Source organism: Canis lupus, chromosome 1, assembly GCF_011100685.1.
Source record: "Canis lupus familiaris isolate Mischka breed German Shepherd chromosome 1, alternate assembly UU_Cfam_GSD_1.0, whole genome shotgun sequence".
Classification (NCBI taxonomy): domain Eukaryota; kingdom Metazoa; phylum Chordata; class Mammalia; order Carnivora; family Canidae; genus Canis; species Canis lupus.
In genome coordinates this window covers 68,280,332-68,294,642 of record NC_049222.1, presented here as the reverse complement: position 1 = coordinate 68,294,642, position 14,311 = coordinate 68,280,332, and the positions used below count along the sequence as shown (strand labels likewise).

General features: G+C 41.1%; 2 protein-coding genes across 3 annotated transcripts in view; one reads left to right on the top strand and one right to left on the bottom strand.

Annotated features, from left to right (window-relative positions):
* The window catches only part of LAMA2 (laminin subunit alpha 2), a 584,053-nt gene that overhangs the window by 360,235 nt on the left and 209,507 nt on the right, over nt 1-14,311 (bottom strand). For both annotated transcript variants that reach the window (XM_038526758.1, XM_038526759.1), the window contains exon 5: nt 146-325. In XM_038526758.1, coding sequence (XP_038382686.1) covers nt 146-325 — 180 coding nt within the window. The remainder of the gene's footprint in view (nt 1-145; nt 326-14,311) is intronic.
* Nucleotides 12,603-14,163, top strand: LOC102151333 (THO complex subunit 6 homolog). Its single transcript, XM_038525683.1, has 2 exons — nt 12,603-12,695; nt 13,333-14,163. Exons 1-2 carry the CDS (start codon nt 12,603-12,605, stop codon nt 14,161-14,163), a joined length of 924 nt encoding a protein of 307 aa, XP_038381611.1.

Below are 14,311 nucleotides of genomic sequence, written 5' to 3'. Positions count from 1 at the left end.
AGGTTCCAGGTTTTGTTGAATTTTAGTCTGGTAACAATCTCTCCTACAAATCACCAAAAGATATCTTTAAAGGTGATTTAACAATAAATTATTTAACAATTACGAGTATCATTTACAGACCGCAGCATGACTCAGCATGACTTACCCTTCGTGTGACAATAGGATCAATTTCCCTTGGGTCTTTGTGAGCAAACATCATCAAGTCAGCATTCAAGGTACGGATTCTTTGAAATCTCAGGCGAATATAGCGAGCAGAGGTAAATTCTAGCAGTTCAGGAGAAGGATCATCTGCACTTGGTCTCCCGTTGATCAAAGAGATGTGAATCTACACAATATGGGAAATAATTTAACAATAAAGGTTACCAAAAATAAAATATCTGGCCTTTTCTAAGTTTTCTTGAGAAAATAGTTAAGCTTCACTTCTCTCAATTAGGCAGATACAGGTTCATATTTACTCACTGGAAGATAGTGAAGTAATTGAGGAAGTTTACAGACCTTTATATAGATAGATAGATAGATAGATAGATAGATAGATAGATAGATAGATAGATATAGATAGATAGATAGCAATTCATTTGTTTATATTTTAGGCATTCTCTATATACCGCCATTCCCCATATTCTTTTGTTCCAAGGCATTGCACCTACTTGATTTTGCTAGGATCTTCATGAAATCTTAAGTCAATCATTCTTTTTCTGAAAATTGTTATGCCCTAAAGTTATTTAAGAATCTGGTATATGGTGGGGAACCAGAGAACTTGGTCTAAAAAGAAGTTACAAATTTCAGATAATACAGGTACTTAAAGTACTCCTAAGATTGAAAGTCTCTAATTATACAGCCTTAAAATATATATAAAGCAAAAAATGACATTTCAAGAAAACTAGACAAATCTACAATCACAGTGAGAGATTTCAATAGGTTGTTTTTTTGTAATTTGGTTTTCAGAAATTGATAGATCAAGAAGACAAATAACTACCAAAGATTTAACATAATTCTATGAAAAACACACTCTATGAAAATACATTGAAACCTGGATGGAATGGTGATTTTTTAAAGGAAATTAATTTAGCATAATTAATACCAGAAGAAATAAAATAAAATCATGTAAAAATAGAGAAATTAGCAAGAACTACCCTCTAAAGGTGCACAAAGCCACCATCCTCTCACAGAGACTCAAAGGAGCAGAGAATTTGAATGAGGGAAAACTGATAAAACCAAAAGTATTCCCATTACAGCTAAAAAAAAGTATTTCCCTAATACTTGAAGGGCTCCTATAAATCAATAAGAAAAAAAAGACCAACAATTAACACCAAAACACAAAAAAATATAAAGGGACTATTTGAAGAAAAGGAAATATTAGGGGCCATTAAGCTTTTGATAAGGCAGGCAGTGGACCTCACTCATAATAGCAGGACTGCTCATTTAAAATACAATAATAAACTTTTTCCATGTTTTCATGCTGTCAACACCCTAAAATACTTCTAATACTCCCTGATGTCAAAACTAAGGAGATATAGGCATTCTCACAGGTGTGAGTGTAAAACGGCGCAAACCACCAGGAAGATGAATTCAGCAATAACTATCAACATTAAAAATGCCTAGAATTTCAACCTAGAAGTTCCATTTCTGGGGAAGATCCTACATTTCTATCATATGTATATATATATATATATATATATATATATATGATATATGTACATTCCTATGGGAAATATCCTACATATATATCACATATATATTATATATAATATATGTATATTCCTATGGCATTTTTTTGGTAATAGCAAAATATTGGAATAAGTCTAATATCCATCAATAATCTGTGACTGGTTAAGTAAGTTAGACATCTCTACAATGAATTATGTGCATGATAAAAAGGAGTGAGGAAATTCTCAGTACACTCAAAGGAAGGGGAAGAAATACAGTACTTTTACTTTTCCTTTACTTGATAGAGGCAGTATTCCCTATGTGATAAATTAAGCCAAAATTGTTAAAAACTTGAAACTGGTAGGTTTTAGATGGAAAACACACACATGGAGCAGACAGGCAGACAGACACACAGTCAGACACACACGTGAACACTCACAGGAGGCTAAAGAGACAAGGATGCAAGGAGAGAAGAATGCGTTCTGGGCTGAGGACCGTCCCAGGACACGTCAGTGCATATATACGCCGAGAAACTGTCACTCGAGGTCACCCACAGGAATTCTCATCCACTCTTGCAAGATGGTAAATCATGTGTGTTAATTATGTTTCTTGACAGGGGAGGCAATGATATGTGTTTCCATTCCTAACATCCTGCATTTAGATAATCCCTGAGAGAGATTTTACAAACTGACTGCCAATAAACTACTGAATCACTAGAAAAATAAATATAGCAAACTCTGAGATGAGGAACTAATTCTGATGCTACAAAGAATAAACTCGAAATGGTTCAGGATAAAAATACAAAATGTCCCAGTTAATTGAGTCTACCTTGGATATTTCGTAGAGAATGAATTGACTTAACACATTTGAGGATGTCAAATCTACAACACGGAATCTCAATTGCCTGAAACACCTTCCCTTTAATGTAGGAGAATCTAGAAGACTTAAACAGGTCTTGTCTATTCCACAGTTCTGATTCCTCACAGGTGAGCCAGAAATACGTTCAAGATTAAGTTGTCTCTGTGGCTTAAGAAGGTATCAATTAAACGTAAAGAATGAACAAATAGATGCACGAAGCGGTTAAAATTAGTTCCCCTTAGAGATTCTGGTGTCCAAGGAATCACCAGTGCCCTCGAGTTCATGCTTAGATGTGGGTCTCACCAGGCTTCTCCCTTCATTGCTTCCAAAAGTGCTATTTGAAAGAAAGGAGGGCATCACCACGCATCCAGGATGAAGGTTTCTGAAAATTACGAAGGTTTATTTGGTGTAAATGCTCCGGGAACCACATCTGGACTGTACACGGCATCCGTAAGCTCCTCACACACGCAGGAACATTAAACAAAATGGCGCACACGCCCTCCTTTAGGTTAACAAACCCCATGATGGCGACAGAAAGGATTCGGCAAGAGGACGCTCCTCCTCACTGCTTTGGTATTTTCGTCAGGCCTCTCTGCCAAGACGTCTTGTGAGGAGGCCGGTCCCAAGCTGCTGCTGGGATGTAACAGCAGCAGCTGTTTGGCCAGGTTGTGCGGAGCCTCCTTCCATCAGTTCCCACCCTCCTTCAAAAGCCCTCCTTAAGGCCGCGCAAAGGCCATCGTTTCCTGACCGGGAGCAAATGTTGTATTTTCTCCCCTTGACTTGGGTGCGTCCGCACCTGCCCTGCAGATGCTCCAAGCATCGGTTGCGGGGCACTCTCTACAACTGCCTTTGAAAATCTAAGCCCGTTCACGTCATTCTTTTCCTCAGAACCTCCCAATGCCTTTCTATCTCACGACCAATAAAAGCCAACGTTTTTACCACAAACTACAAAATCCTCACTTACCTCCATGCCACTTTCGCCCTGCGACACTGTCACGGGGAGCATTCGTCCGACAGCTCTTTTCCTATTCTTTCCCCGTCACCTTCTCCGGCCAGACGGGATTTGACCTCAGGGACTCTGCACTTGGGGGTCCCTTGCCTGGGATGTTCTCTCAGCAGATTCTCACTTTCTCATCTCTTTCCAGCCTTGCTCTCAGGAGGTCCTGCTGGGGAGTCCTGGGGTGACCATCTAACCACAGCGCAAGCTTTATTCTGGCGTTTACTATTCCTTGGACCTGCCTCGGGGTTCTCCACGCTTCTCTGCTCCTAACATACCATGAGCACACTGGCCTACTTGGGATAATGAGATTTCTCTCTACTCTTTGGATCCTAAGTCCCCAAAATTCAGGAATTTTTTTAACTGTTTTGTTAACGGATATAATCCCCAGCATAAAGGACGGGATGTAGCAAAAATTAAGTGCTATGTAAAAATTTCTGAATAAATGAGACTTATGTCAATCCTAAATATTTAGCAAATTCAACTAGTTTTCTACCTAAAAATTAATTTCATAAAATAATCAATCAGATTTTTCCTCGTGTTAGGTAAGTAAATCTGAGTATGCTATTTCCACAAATTGAAATTAAAGCCAGTAATCCTTTGGATCATGTTCTACCCAAGCATTTTGAGTTAAGTTGATTTAGAGAAAATTAGGCAATTAACAGCTTTGATCCATGATTTCCTTATACCTAAGTCTACTACATTTTTTTTAAATATTAGTTTAACATTAATTAACTTTATTCTCTATTACACCAAAGTTTAATTTCGATAGGTCATTCTCAGCCGGGAAGACCACATCCGTGTGATTTCCAAGTCATGAGACAATGTATTTAAACTATGATCTACTTGACTTAATTCTCTTAGAGCAAGATGGATCTTACCCACCGGTTACTTCCTTCTTTGTGAAAATCATGTCTGGCTATATCAGTGCCCAGCCTATAAATATGATGTACTATAATTCATAAAGCAGTAGATGAGAAACAATAAACCATATTAAAATTATAGAGTAAATTCCTTAAACAGCATCAAGGGGCAATAACAATAAGAATTAAAAATTACACAGCACCTTGTTTCTAGAAGAAAAAAGTTTTTAAATGTTTTTTTAAATTTTTTAATTTAAAAAAATTTTAAAGTTAAAAAATTTTTTTGAGATTTTATTTATTTGAAAGAAAAAAAGAGAGAGCATGAGAAGAAGGAGGGGGAAAGAGAGAGAGACAGGGAGAAGCAGACTCTCCACTGAGCAAGGAACCTAAAGTGGGACTCGATCCCAGGACCCCAGGACCATGACCTGAGCTGAAGGCAGACCTTTAACTGACAGCCACCCAGGTGCCCCTAGAAGAACATCTCTTCCTAAGATGCATAATCATCTTTATGGATTGCTTAGTTTTATTATATGAAACCAAGTAGTTATTAAAAATAACCTTCCTTATATCTATTTTTTAATTTCAGGTTTTTATTTAGATTCTAGTTAGTCAACATATGGTAAAACTGGTTTCAGGTGTAGAATTTCATGATTCATCGCTTACACATAACCTTCCTTACCTTGTCAAAAAAGTTTCACTGCAAGTTTTTAAAGACTTTTCAAGTCAACACATTATTTTAAAGTCTTAAAAATACGAAAATATGATAATTAAGCCCTGGTAATAAAAATACACTGGGTAATAATGTGGTATAATATATCATTTATAATACAAGTTAATTAAATATTTAAACATTTCAGACTAGAGATTTTCCTATCAAGAATCTTTAGGGCCTTGATGAGGAAATGGGACATTATGAAATCAATGTTTTTCCAGTCCATTTTTTCTAGTTGTATCAGACACAGTTTATTGAAGTCCTCTTTCCAATTTCCTTTACCCCTTATTTTGTTATTTGCTCCAACTGAGAGCTGGCACTTTTATGATTATTTTTATTAACTTAAACACCGCTCATTTGTGCATCCAGAAAATGAAGTCCTTTGACGGCTTCTAACACATGCTTACAAAGCTTTATCTCTGGTCCATCCCTTTGCGCTTCAATATTTCTCATTCATTCACTTGTCATTTATTCAAAAATACTAGCTATTTACTATATTCCAAATCAGAGTCATTTTCACTTCCCCTTTTGTGCTGGGGTCTTTCTCATCTCTGGGCTCCTTTTTCAAACTTCTTTTCTGTCTCCCCGTTGCTCCCTGTTTGCATAGATGTAACTTTATACACCTTACAGGTCTCAGTTGAGATGCCAATTCTTTCCTTCCATGAACACCTCCATGTCCTGCCTAGGAGCTCCTGCTGTGATTTCTCCGAGCTCCCATGACTCTCCCCTATTATCCTTTTTTTCTTGTTTGTGTCTGTTACTAGACTGTAAGCTAAATGAGGATGGCAACTTGGGATGCCTGGGGGGCTCAGTGGTTGAGCATTTGCCTTCGGCTAAGGGGGTGATCCCGGGGTCCCAGGATCGAGTCCCACATCGGGCTCCCTACAGGGAGCCTGCTTCTCCCTCTGCCTGTGTCTCTGTCTCTCTCTCTCTGGGTCTCTCATGAATAAATAAATAAAATATTTTTAAAAAATGAGAATGATAACTTTTTCTTATTTCCAATATAGTCTCGGTGCTGAACGTAGTAGTATACAGCAGATTCTCGATAATTACTTATCGAATGAATAAATCAGTATCAGAGCCCGAATATTAGAGTCTGTGAAAGAACATCCAATGAGTTAACTCTTTCCTCAAACATTCACAAATTGTGTATTGTGTATGTCATTTAAAATTTGATTTTGAAATAAAACAAAAAAAAATAAAGAATAAAATTTGATTTTGTATCCATTTTACATATATTTTTAAATCCATTTACTGGATACCCATCCAGAACTACAGTGTGAATTTTGCTTACCATAATTGAATAAATCTCACAAGAGTAGCAATAGTTCAGGTACCTAAAAAGATATATGAGTATCTCTGTAGCCCTAATATTTGGATAAATCAACAAAAAGTTATTTAAGATACTAGTCAAAGCCATTGCTAAGGAGACAAATAATAGAGTATAGTTTGTGTACATCCCTTCAGGTACCTCAATATTTTTTTAAGATTTTATTTCTTTATTCATGAGAGACAGAGAGAGGCAGAGGGAGAAGCAGGCTCCCTGCAGGACTTGATCCCAGGACCCCAGGGTCATGCCCTGAGCCCAAGGCAGATGCCCAACCACTGAGCCTCTCAGGTGTCCCAGTACTTCAATATTCTTACTTAGCAGAACTACAAAGACTTTTTCCATGCATAGTACAATGTACTGCCTTAGCTTGGAAGGTCCTTAATAAGTACCCACTACGATTAGAAGTTTACAAGTTTTACAAACCTAAGCAAAACAACAACTCTTCCATGGTTGATGACCACTGAGCCATTTGAAAAATAGTATTCTAATATATAAAATGTCAAGGACTGTGTGTGACTTTAACTTCCATAACTAACCTATTTCAACACAGGAAAATGTCAGCTTAATGAACCGTTTAACCCATATGACTACTATCATTGACTACTCTATCCTTGACTTAGTCATAACAGGTCTTTCACTTTCCGGAAAAGACAATATTTTGCTTTTGACACCTACTGGGTTCCAAAAGCCCCTGAAACTTAGATTGCTTTTCTCCTGTTTGTTTGTTTTTTTTCTTCTTCCTTCTTCTTTCTTCTCCTTCTCCACCTTCACCTTCTTGTTCTTCGAATTACATTTCTTACACCTGTCATTTCTGGATGCAAGTTTTAATTTCCATGAACTATTTAAATAAATTCTTCACTGTTAAAACCATAGTCATTAATAAATTGCAGAGTAATAATAAAATCAGCTCTCTTCAAAGAGTATTTTTCATGTTTTTATTTTTCTTCTCTCCTAGTGAAACTAGTTAAACTATTGTACTCCAAAGATTTGCATAGCTTCTCTACTGGCCAAAGAAGATCTCTCTCTCTTCCCTCTCTCTCTCACTTTGTATCAGAGTTACTTATTCTTTCTACCAACAGCGCATTTCCTGTGGCAGCACTATCTAACTCCTATGAAACCACTCAACACATAGAAGGGTGAAGTTTTTTTTAGAAAAATCAAAAATAGAAGCAAAATCTCAGCTGCTTTAGGAGTTTTGATTTCCTCAAAGTCTCCAAACTCATATGGCCTTTTTTTCCCAAAAGTTTCTGGTGGTCTTTTTGCTTTGTACAGCTCAAAGCAATCCAGCAAAACATTTATTTCTAACCCACTTGTTCAAAAGAAGCTTAGGTTAGTTTCATCTGAAACATGCCCAGATGGGTGAGCTATAATCCATCATAACTGAAGGGAAGATCTTGGTATCATTCCACTGGTCATGATGTATAAAAGGAACAGTAACAACCAGTCCCTAAAATTTTCAAAAAGGTAAAACTATTACTAAACACAACATAAATGTTTGCTCTAAAAGAGCTTTTTATGATGTTTGCTCTAAAAGAACCTTGACATGTAGCTGCTCATCATACATCTATTTCAAAATTTATAATTATTTTCAGACAATAATTTTTAAAACTACCCCAAGTTAAATTTTTTGTATTACTTGTGTTTGTCTTTTTCTGGTTAAAGTATTTAATATTTCAAGGATAAAAGGAGAGCTGTCAAAATTAGGTTTTCTCGATCTCTTTTGGGAGCTTCTCATTTAAATTTTATCAAATGCACATGCCATCACTAAATCTTGGTGCTGTCAAACTCAGACTATATAGGGGCACAGACATCATCGGAAAGTCACAGCGGGGAAGAATCTAAGAGGGGTCACTTCAGAACAGGCCATGAGCAAAAGTCACCGGAAGGAAAGTTCTCTCGCTTTTCACTTTGCTCCAAATTTTGTTTGGGGTGTGCCTCACCCAGAGAGAGACTAAGAGAATAGCTTCATTCGTCATGTATCCCAACTTCGTAGCTATTTCAGAAATTTCTTTGCAACACACACATAGTACCTTGCACATAAAAACAATAGTTATTAATGTGTCCTTACCGGATACCAGACACTCTTACATGATCTGCGTACACTAACTCATAGAGCAGTGAGTCCTTGAAAGCTTACCACAACCCTTTTTCAGGCTGTTGCTATTATCTCTTTAAGAAATGAGAGACTGACATTTTACCAAGTAGGGCTATGTTCATATAGCTGGGATCTGCTCCAGTTCTAGTCTGCCTCTGTTGGCTGAACTCCTCGGCTCAAACACAACACTACCTCACCAAGTAGAGGCTGGATAAGCATTTCGTTGAATAAATAAAAGCCAGTCATCTAGGCACTATCTGCACACTTCTAGCAACAAGAAGCTCACCACTGGGGAGAGGACTTTCCCCTGAACCCTCCTCCCTCCATTCTCTTATTTGCTTTACTTCCATTCCAGTCCTATCTGTGACTGACTCCACTCTTTAAATTCCATTTTCTCTATAGTGTCCTGCTCTCCGTCCCCTGGAATTTTCTATATTGTTTGACTTCCCCAGCTCTTGGCTTTTCTTCATAAATTCGAGTCAGATTTATCCTAGTAGGGTTATCCCGGCTGGACTTCCTGAGGTAGACTGCTTATTGAGCGCCAGGGCACCACTCAGGACCCACCGCCAGGTGGGTTGGTGCCCCGTCTCCTGAGTATATTAAAGGACAAAGGATCACTGAGGCAAGGACAGTCTTAGACCTGATTAACACCTCCTGGCATTGATCCACGTAAATAGAGATCCTCCTGGTGAACAGAGGCGAAGCTCCAAACTGGAACCAGAACATGGCCAAGACTCGGAAGTCTAAAGCGTCCGTTATCCAGGAAAGAACGAACAATCCCCGAGGTCTTACAAACATCATAATAAATTAAACCGGTTATGACAAGTTTGTACTGAAGCGTTTGATTAAAAAAAAAAAAAAAACATTCACCGGCATGCAAAAGAATTAATTTACAGTTTAGAGTAAAATCTACTAAGTAGAAAGGACTAAAAACCTCACATTATAGGAAGAAGGGGAAAACAGTATGTTCGTACCCACAACAATTATCTGTGAAACGAACAGGCTTCTCCTCACTGTGGACAGCTGTTAGAGAAAGCCCCAGACAGAAGAAAAGCAACCGAGAGCACGGTGACCCACACTGTAGGACAGAACAGTCGGTACCCTTGAAAGATCTAATAAGAGCACAAAGGAAAACTTAAGCAACATTTTCCTGTTTTGTTCTCAGTCCTTGTGTGGGAACACTTGTTTAAAATTAAAATAAAATCTTGGAGCAGGAGGTCTAACTACTGCGCCAGATCCTGTGTCATTAGATTGGAACAAAACCTAGATGTGTGCTTGAAAAAGAAATCCAGTCTCTCTTCCATTCTTACTCTCCGACTCAAGAGTTCCTCAGAGAGCAATTGTATGAGTGTGTGTGTTGTGTGCGGTGTGTCGCAAGGATATCAAGGAAAAGCTGTATAAATACATTAGTTGGATTTTTTCCCCTCTCATTTCTAAAAAAGCAGCATTTTGGTGTGGCTGTGGATGATCTCAACTAGTGTATTGTTCAGAAAGGTTCTACCGCAAACAACAAGATGTGAGAGACGTTAGGTTATGGAGTCACACGGCGACTTAGAGAAGAATTTGAGCACAGACACGCGGCGCTCGCAGTGGGCTTGTCCCCCAGGCTCCCTGTATCTCTACCATCCCCAACACCTGTGCCTGCCCATGTGCCCCCCCTTCCCCTGGGCATGCGCCCACCCACACAGGGACAGGCTCCCTCTCCGCAGGTTCCCACTCTGCCACCTTCCTCTCTCATCTTCCTTTTGCTTCCATGTTACTAATTTTGTGTTGTCTTCTTCCATCTTTACTTCTCTCTTGACTTCTCTCCCCCCTCCCTCTCTCCGTCCCCCAACCCCTTAAACTGTCATCCTGCTTCATTTCATCTTTACAGTGAAACTGTACATCCACAGTTGGTCAAGTTTCTATGCTTTCAAGTGAAATCGTGTGTCCTATTATTTAATTATGGTCTCTGGCCGAGCTTTGTAAGAGGAAACTACAGGTTCCTCCTCTCCAATCTTAAGACTACACAATGAACAAAAAAATTAAGATTTTTTTTCTTTTTTGCAAAACAAAATTTTATCTTTCCATAACCGGATGATTTTTATTTCAGTAGGATTATAAATCGTGTAACAATGAGTCTGTGTGTAACAATGAGGATGTTTGCACATGTACGATTCCCTAGATTGGCTAAGCCTGTGCCTGATGCTTTGTATAACTGGGTGTGTTTGTGTGTGTTTTCAGGTAGTTAATGACAGTTTAAGACCTTATATGTTGGGGGCAGATGGCATGGGTTCAAATTCCGCTTCTGCCACTGACCACTTGTCTGAATTAAGGCACCTTAATCTCTGTGTCTCCGCCTCCTATGTAAAAGGCAATTACAAGCTTCTCGTGCTGTTTCCTGAATTAAAAGAGATAATTCATCCAACCTGAGCAGAGAATGCCTAGCACACAGGAAAAACCATTAAGTGCTAGTAGTTGTTACTCTTGAGAAAGTCAAACAGATAATATAAATGGTTACGTTTGTCTCTGCTTAGCAGGCTGTGCTGGGCCCTGTACAGAAGCTACCTGTTACCCCGCCCCCACCCCTGGGCTGCCTCGGACAACACAAGCAGCAAGTCCCTCCCGTAATAGAAAGGTGATTCTGGCAACGCTAAGAAGGCAGAGTATCCACGGGAGACCATGCATTGAGAAGAGGATATGGGCCTGCATCTTGCCTTCACAGAGGGACGAAGACAAAGAAAGATGGGAGGGCTTCCTGGCTCATCCCCTCCCCACCACAGCTCCGCGAGGGGCTGGGCTCCGGGGTCGGCCGGTATTGCCACCTGCTGACTCGGGGGTCGGCCGGTATTGCCACCTGCTGACCAGTGGTTGCTAGACCAGACGACAGAGCGGGTGACCGAGCGCCAGCATGAGGCCTGCAGGACGGGGAGGCTGCAGAACTGCTGATCTCTGGGCAGGAGTTGGTGAGAAGACAAAGATGAAGGAGGAAAGGACGTGGGAAGGGACTCTCTGCAAACCTGACCTCACGCTGGAGGTTTCGTTGGACTCTCCAGGTGTGCAGCTCGCACTGTGATGTGCACAGAACATTCAAAAAACTACCAAGGTTTTTAAAAAGGGCCGCAACGAGGAGGCTGGGTGCCAACGTTACAGGCTTTGCTGAGCCACAGCAACACAGGCACGACCCACGGCCACAGCATCCTCAGTTCAGGTTCCTCCCCTCTTCTGTACAGAGTTGGATCATAATCATTTATTTACTGGGTTTGTAGGATGCTGGCTCTGCACACCCCTGACATCTGCACGGCACCAACAGATCTCCAGTCCCTTCAAAGAAACAGAGTGCACCAAGGGACCTCTCCTCCCACGCACCAGAGGATGAAGCTTTCTGTAGATTTACTGAGTACACAGTGTTCCTGTTCCTTTGCTGGACTCACAGTAATAACTGACCACAGGAAGCTGCAGGGCCGTGCCCTCCAAGCAGCTCAGATACAGCTCGTGATGTGGGTTAGCTGGCGGGGGGTGGGGACACGCTGAACCTCAGGGCCTCCTCTTCTGCAGGAATTCACGCCAACTCGTGAATATTAGAAACACTAAAGCTTGAGAAAAATGAATAAACAGTGATACGGAGGTCATTGATCATTATTGTAAGTTATTTGTCTAAAGTGGCTTTTGCTTCACAACATTCCCTTTTCTCTTTCCTCTTGACAAACACAGTGTGAATGAAAGGTAAAGGGAATAAAACATTTCATCAATCATCCAGGGGCCAGGGCTGAATTGCTTTCTGTTATACATTTGCTGCCAAGTTCACAGAATCAGGTTTGTTTTCAATTATTTGTAATATGCTTTCCCAGAAGAATTTATAATAGGCTGTTTAGGCACCGTTCCCTCTGCTATTAATGACAAAAATACAACTGTTCCTCCTTAGCAAAAAGAAAAGGAGTTAAATTAGGAAAATTGTTATAAATGTTGCTGCTGGGCTTAAGGGTGTTTGGGTTTGTTTTCATTCTAAACTGGCTCCAATGAGAAATGGCAGGAAGACGGTTTCATTTCTTCTTCCCTCTCACTGTGTTTATTTCCACAATAAGAAGCGAGCTAACAATCTCTTTTGGAGACAGTCAGTAATGACGACACCTCCGCAATGTGGACAACGAGCATATGTCATGCCCGTCTGTGTTGCCTTCGTGGTCCCTAGGAAAAAAACGACGACAAAAAGCGTATAGTGTAATTCCAGCGAATATTCATGGGGAAGAATGCCGGGTTCCAACCTCTCCACTTCTAGAGTGACCTTCTCTCACCGCCCTCAGGCCATGGTCAGTATCTCTAAGTCTGATAATCTGTGAAATAAAGCCACAGACTCATTCATAGGAGATGTCATGCCTTACTCGAGGTCTAGGCAGGGCAGTCTTCCGAGAAACACAAGTAGGAAGCTCTGAAGTCTTACTTCTATGCACCCCCGAGGGGCTGATTACCTCGTGGACAGACGATGTACTGATTTTCCTAGCTCCAATCACCTCCCTCCACAGAGCAGGGCCGGAGACCACAACGGCCGTGTAGCAGAGTATATCCTTCGAAAGCTAGTTCCAAAAAATCTTGGACCTGTGACTCGTGTTAGTATGGAACGGGTTTTTTTGTAGGTTTCTCTGAAAATCTGGTCAATATTCTATCCCTTCTTTAGCTTCATTTCTGATAATTCACCTTCTTTCCTATTTCTCACCCTTTCTTCTTTATCATGATTATATATAATGTAATAGATCTCATGACCTCCCTATCCTGCCAGCAATGTGCTTTAACTGAAATAATCCTTCCCCTTACTGCTACATCTCTATCGCTGTTTCTTCAAAATTCCTTTAGAAGAAGCCAGTGGTGACATTCCAAGCCCATGATGGGCCGGTCTACAGCATGGTCTCCACGGATCGACATCTGCTCAGTGCTGGGGATGGGGAAGTGAAGGCCTGGCTTTGGGCAGAGATCCTCAAGAAGGGTTGTAAGGAGCTGTGGCAGCGTCAGCCCCCATACAGGACCAGCCTAGAAGTGCCTGAGATCAATGCTTTGCTTCTCGTCCCCAAGGAGAATTCTCTCATCCTGGCAGGGGGAGACTGTCAGTTGCATACGATGGACCTTGAGACCGGGACCTTCACACGGGCCCTCCGGGGCCACACAGACTATGTCCACTGCCTGGCACTGCGGGAGCGGAGTCCTGAGGTGCTGTCAGGTGGAGAGGATGGAGCCGTGCGACTTTGGGACCTCCGCACAGCCAAGGAAGTCCAGACCATTGAGGTATGTAAGCATGAGGAGTGCTCGAGGCCACACAATGGGCGTTGGATCGGCTGTTTGGCCACTGACTCAGACTGGATGGTCTGTGGAGGAGGCCCAGCACTCACCCTCTGGCACCTCCGATCCTCCACACCCACAACTATTTTCCCCATACGGGCGCCACAGAAACACGTCACCTTCTACCAGGACCTGATTCTGTCAGCTGGCCAGGGCCTCTGTGTCAACCAGTGGCAGCTGAGTGGGGAGCTCAAGGCGCAGGTGCCTGGCTCCTCCCTAGGGCTGCTCAGCCTCAGTCTCAACCAGCAGCCAGCAGCACCCGAGTGCAAGGTCCTGACAGACACAGGTAACAGCTGCCGCATGGATGTCTTCACGAATCTCGGCTACCGCGCCTTCCCCTTGTCCTTCTGACCTCTGGAAATACCCCTTCCATCCATCCCAGGGATTTAGATTGCTTTTTTTTTTTAATAAAATAAGTGAATTAAAAAAAAAAGAGCCCTCCACTGGGCTCCTTCTAAAATATGTTCTTTTTTTTTAAAAAAAATAAGTAAATTTAACA

What these genes read in the sequence shown, in the direction of transcription:
- LOC102151333 (XM_038525683.1), top strand. Translation starts at nt 12,603, where the DNA reads ATGACGACACCTCCGCAATGTGGACAACGAGCATATGTCATGCCCGTC. An exon ending in AAAAAACGACGACAAAAAGC is followed by an intron (nt 12,696 to 13,332) that starts GTATAGTGTAAT and finishes AAATTCCTTTAG; the next exon opens with AAGAAGCCAGTGGTGACATT.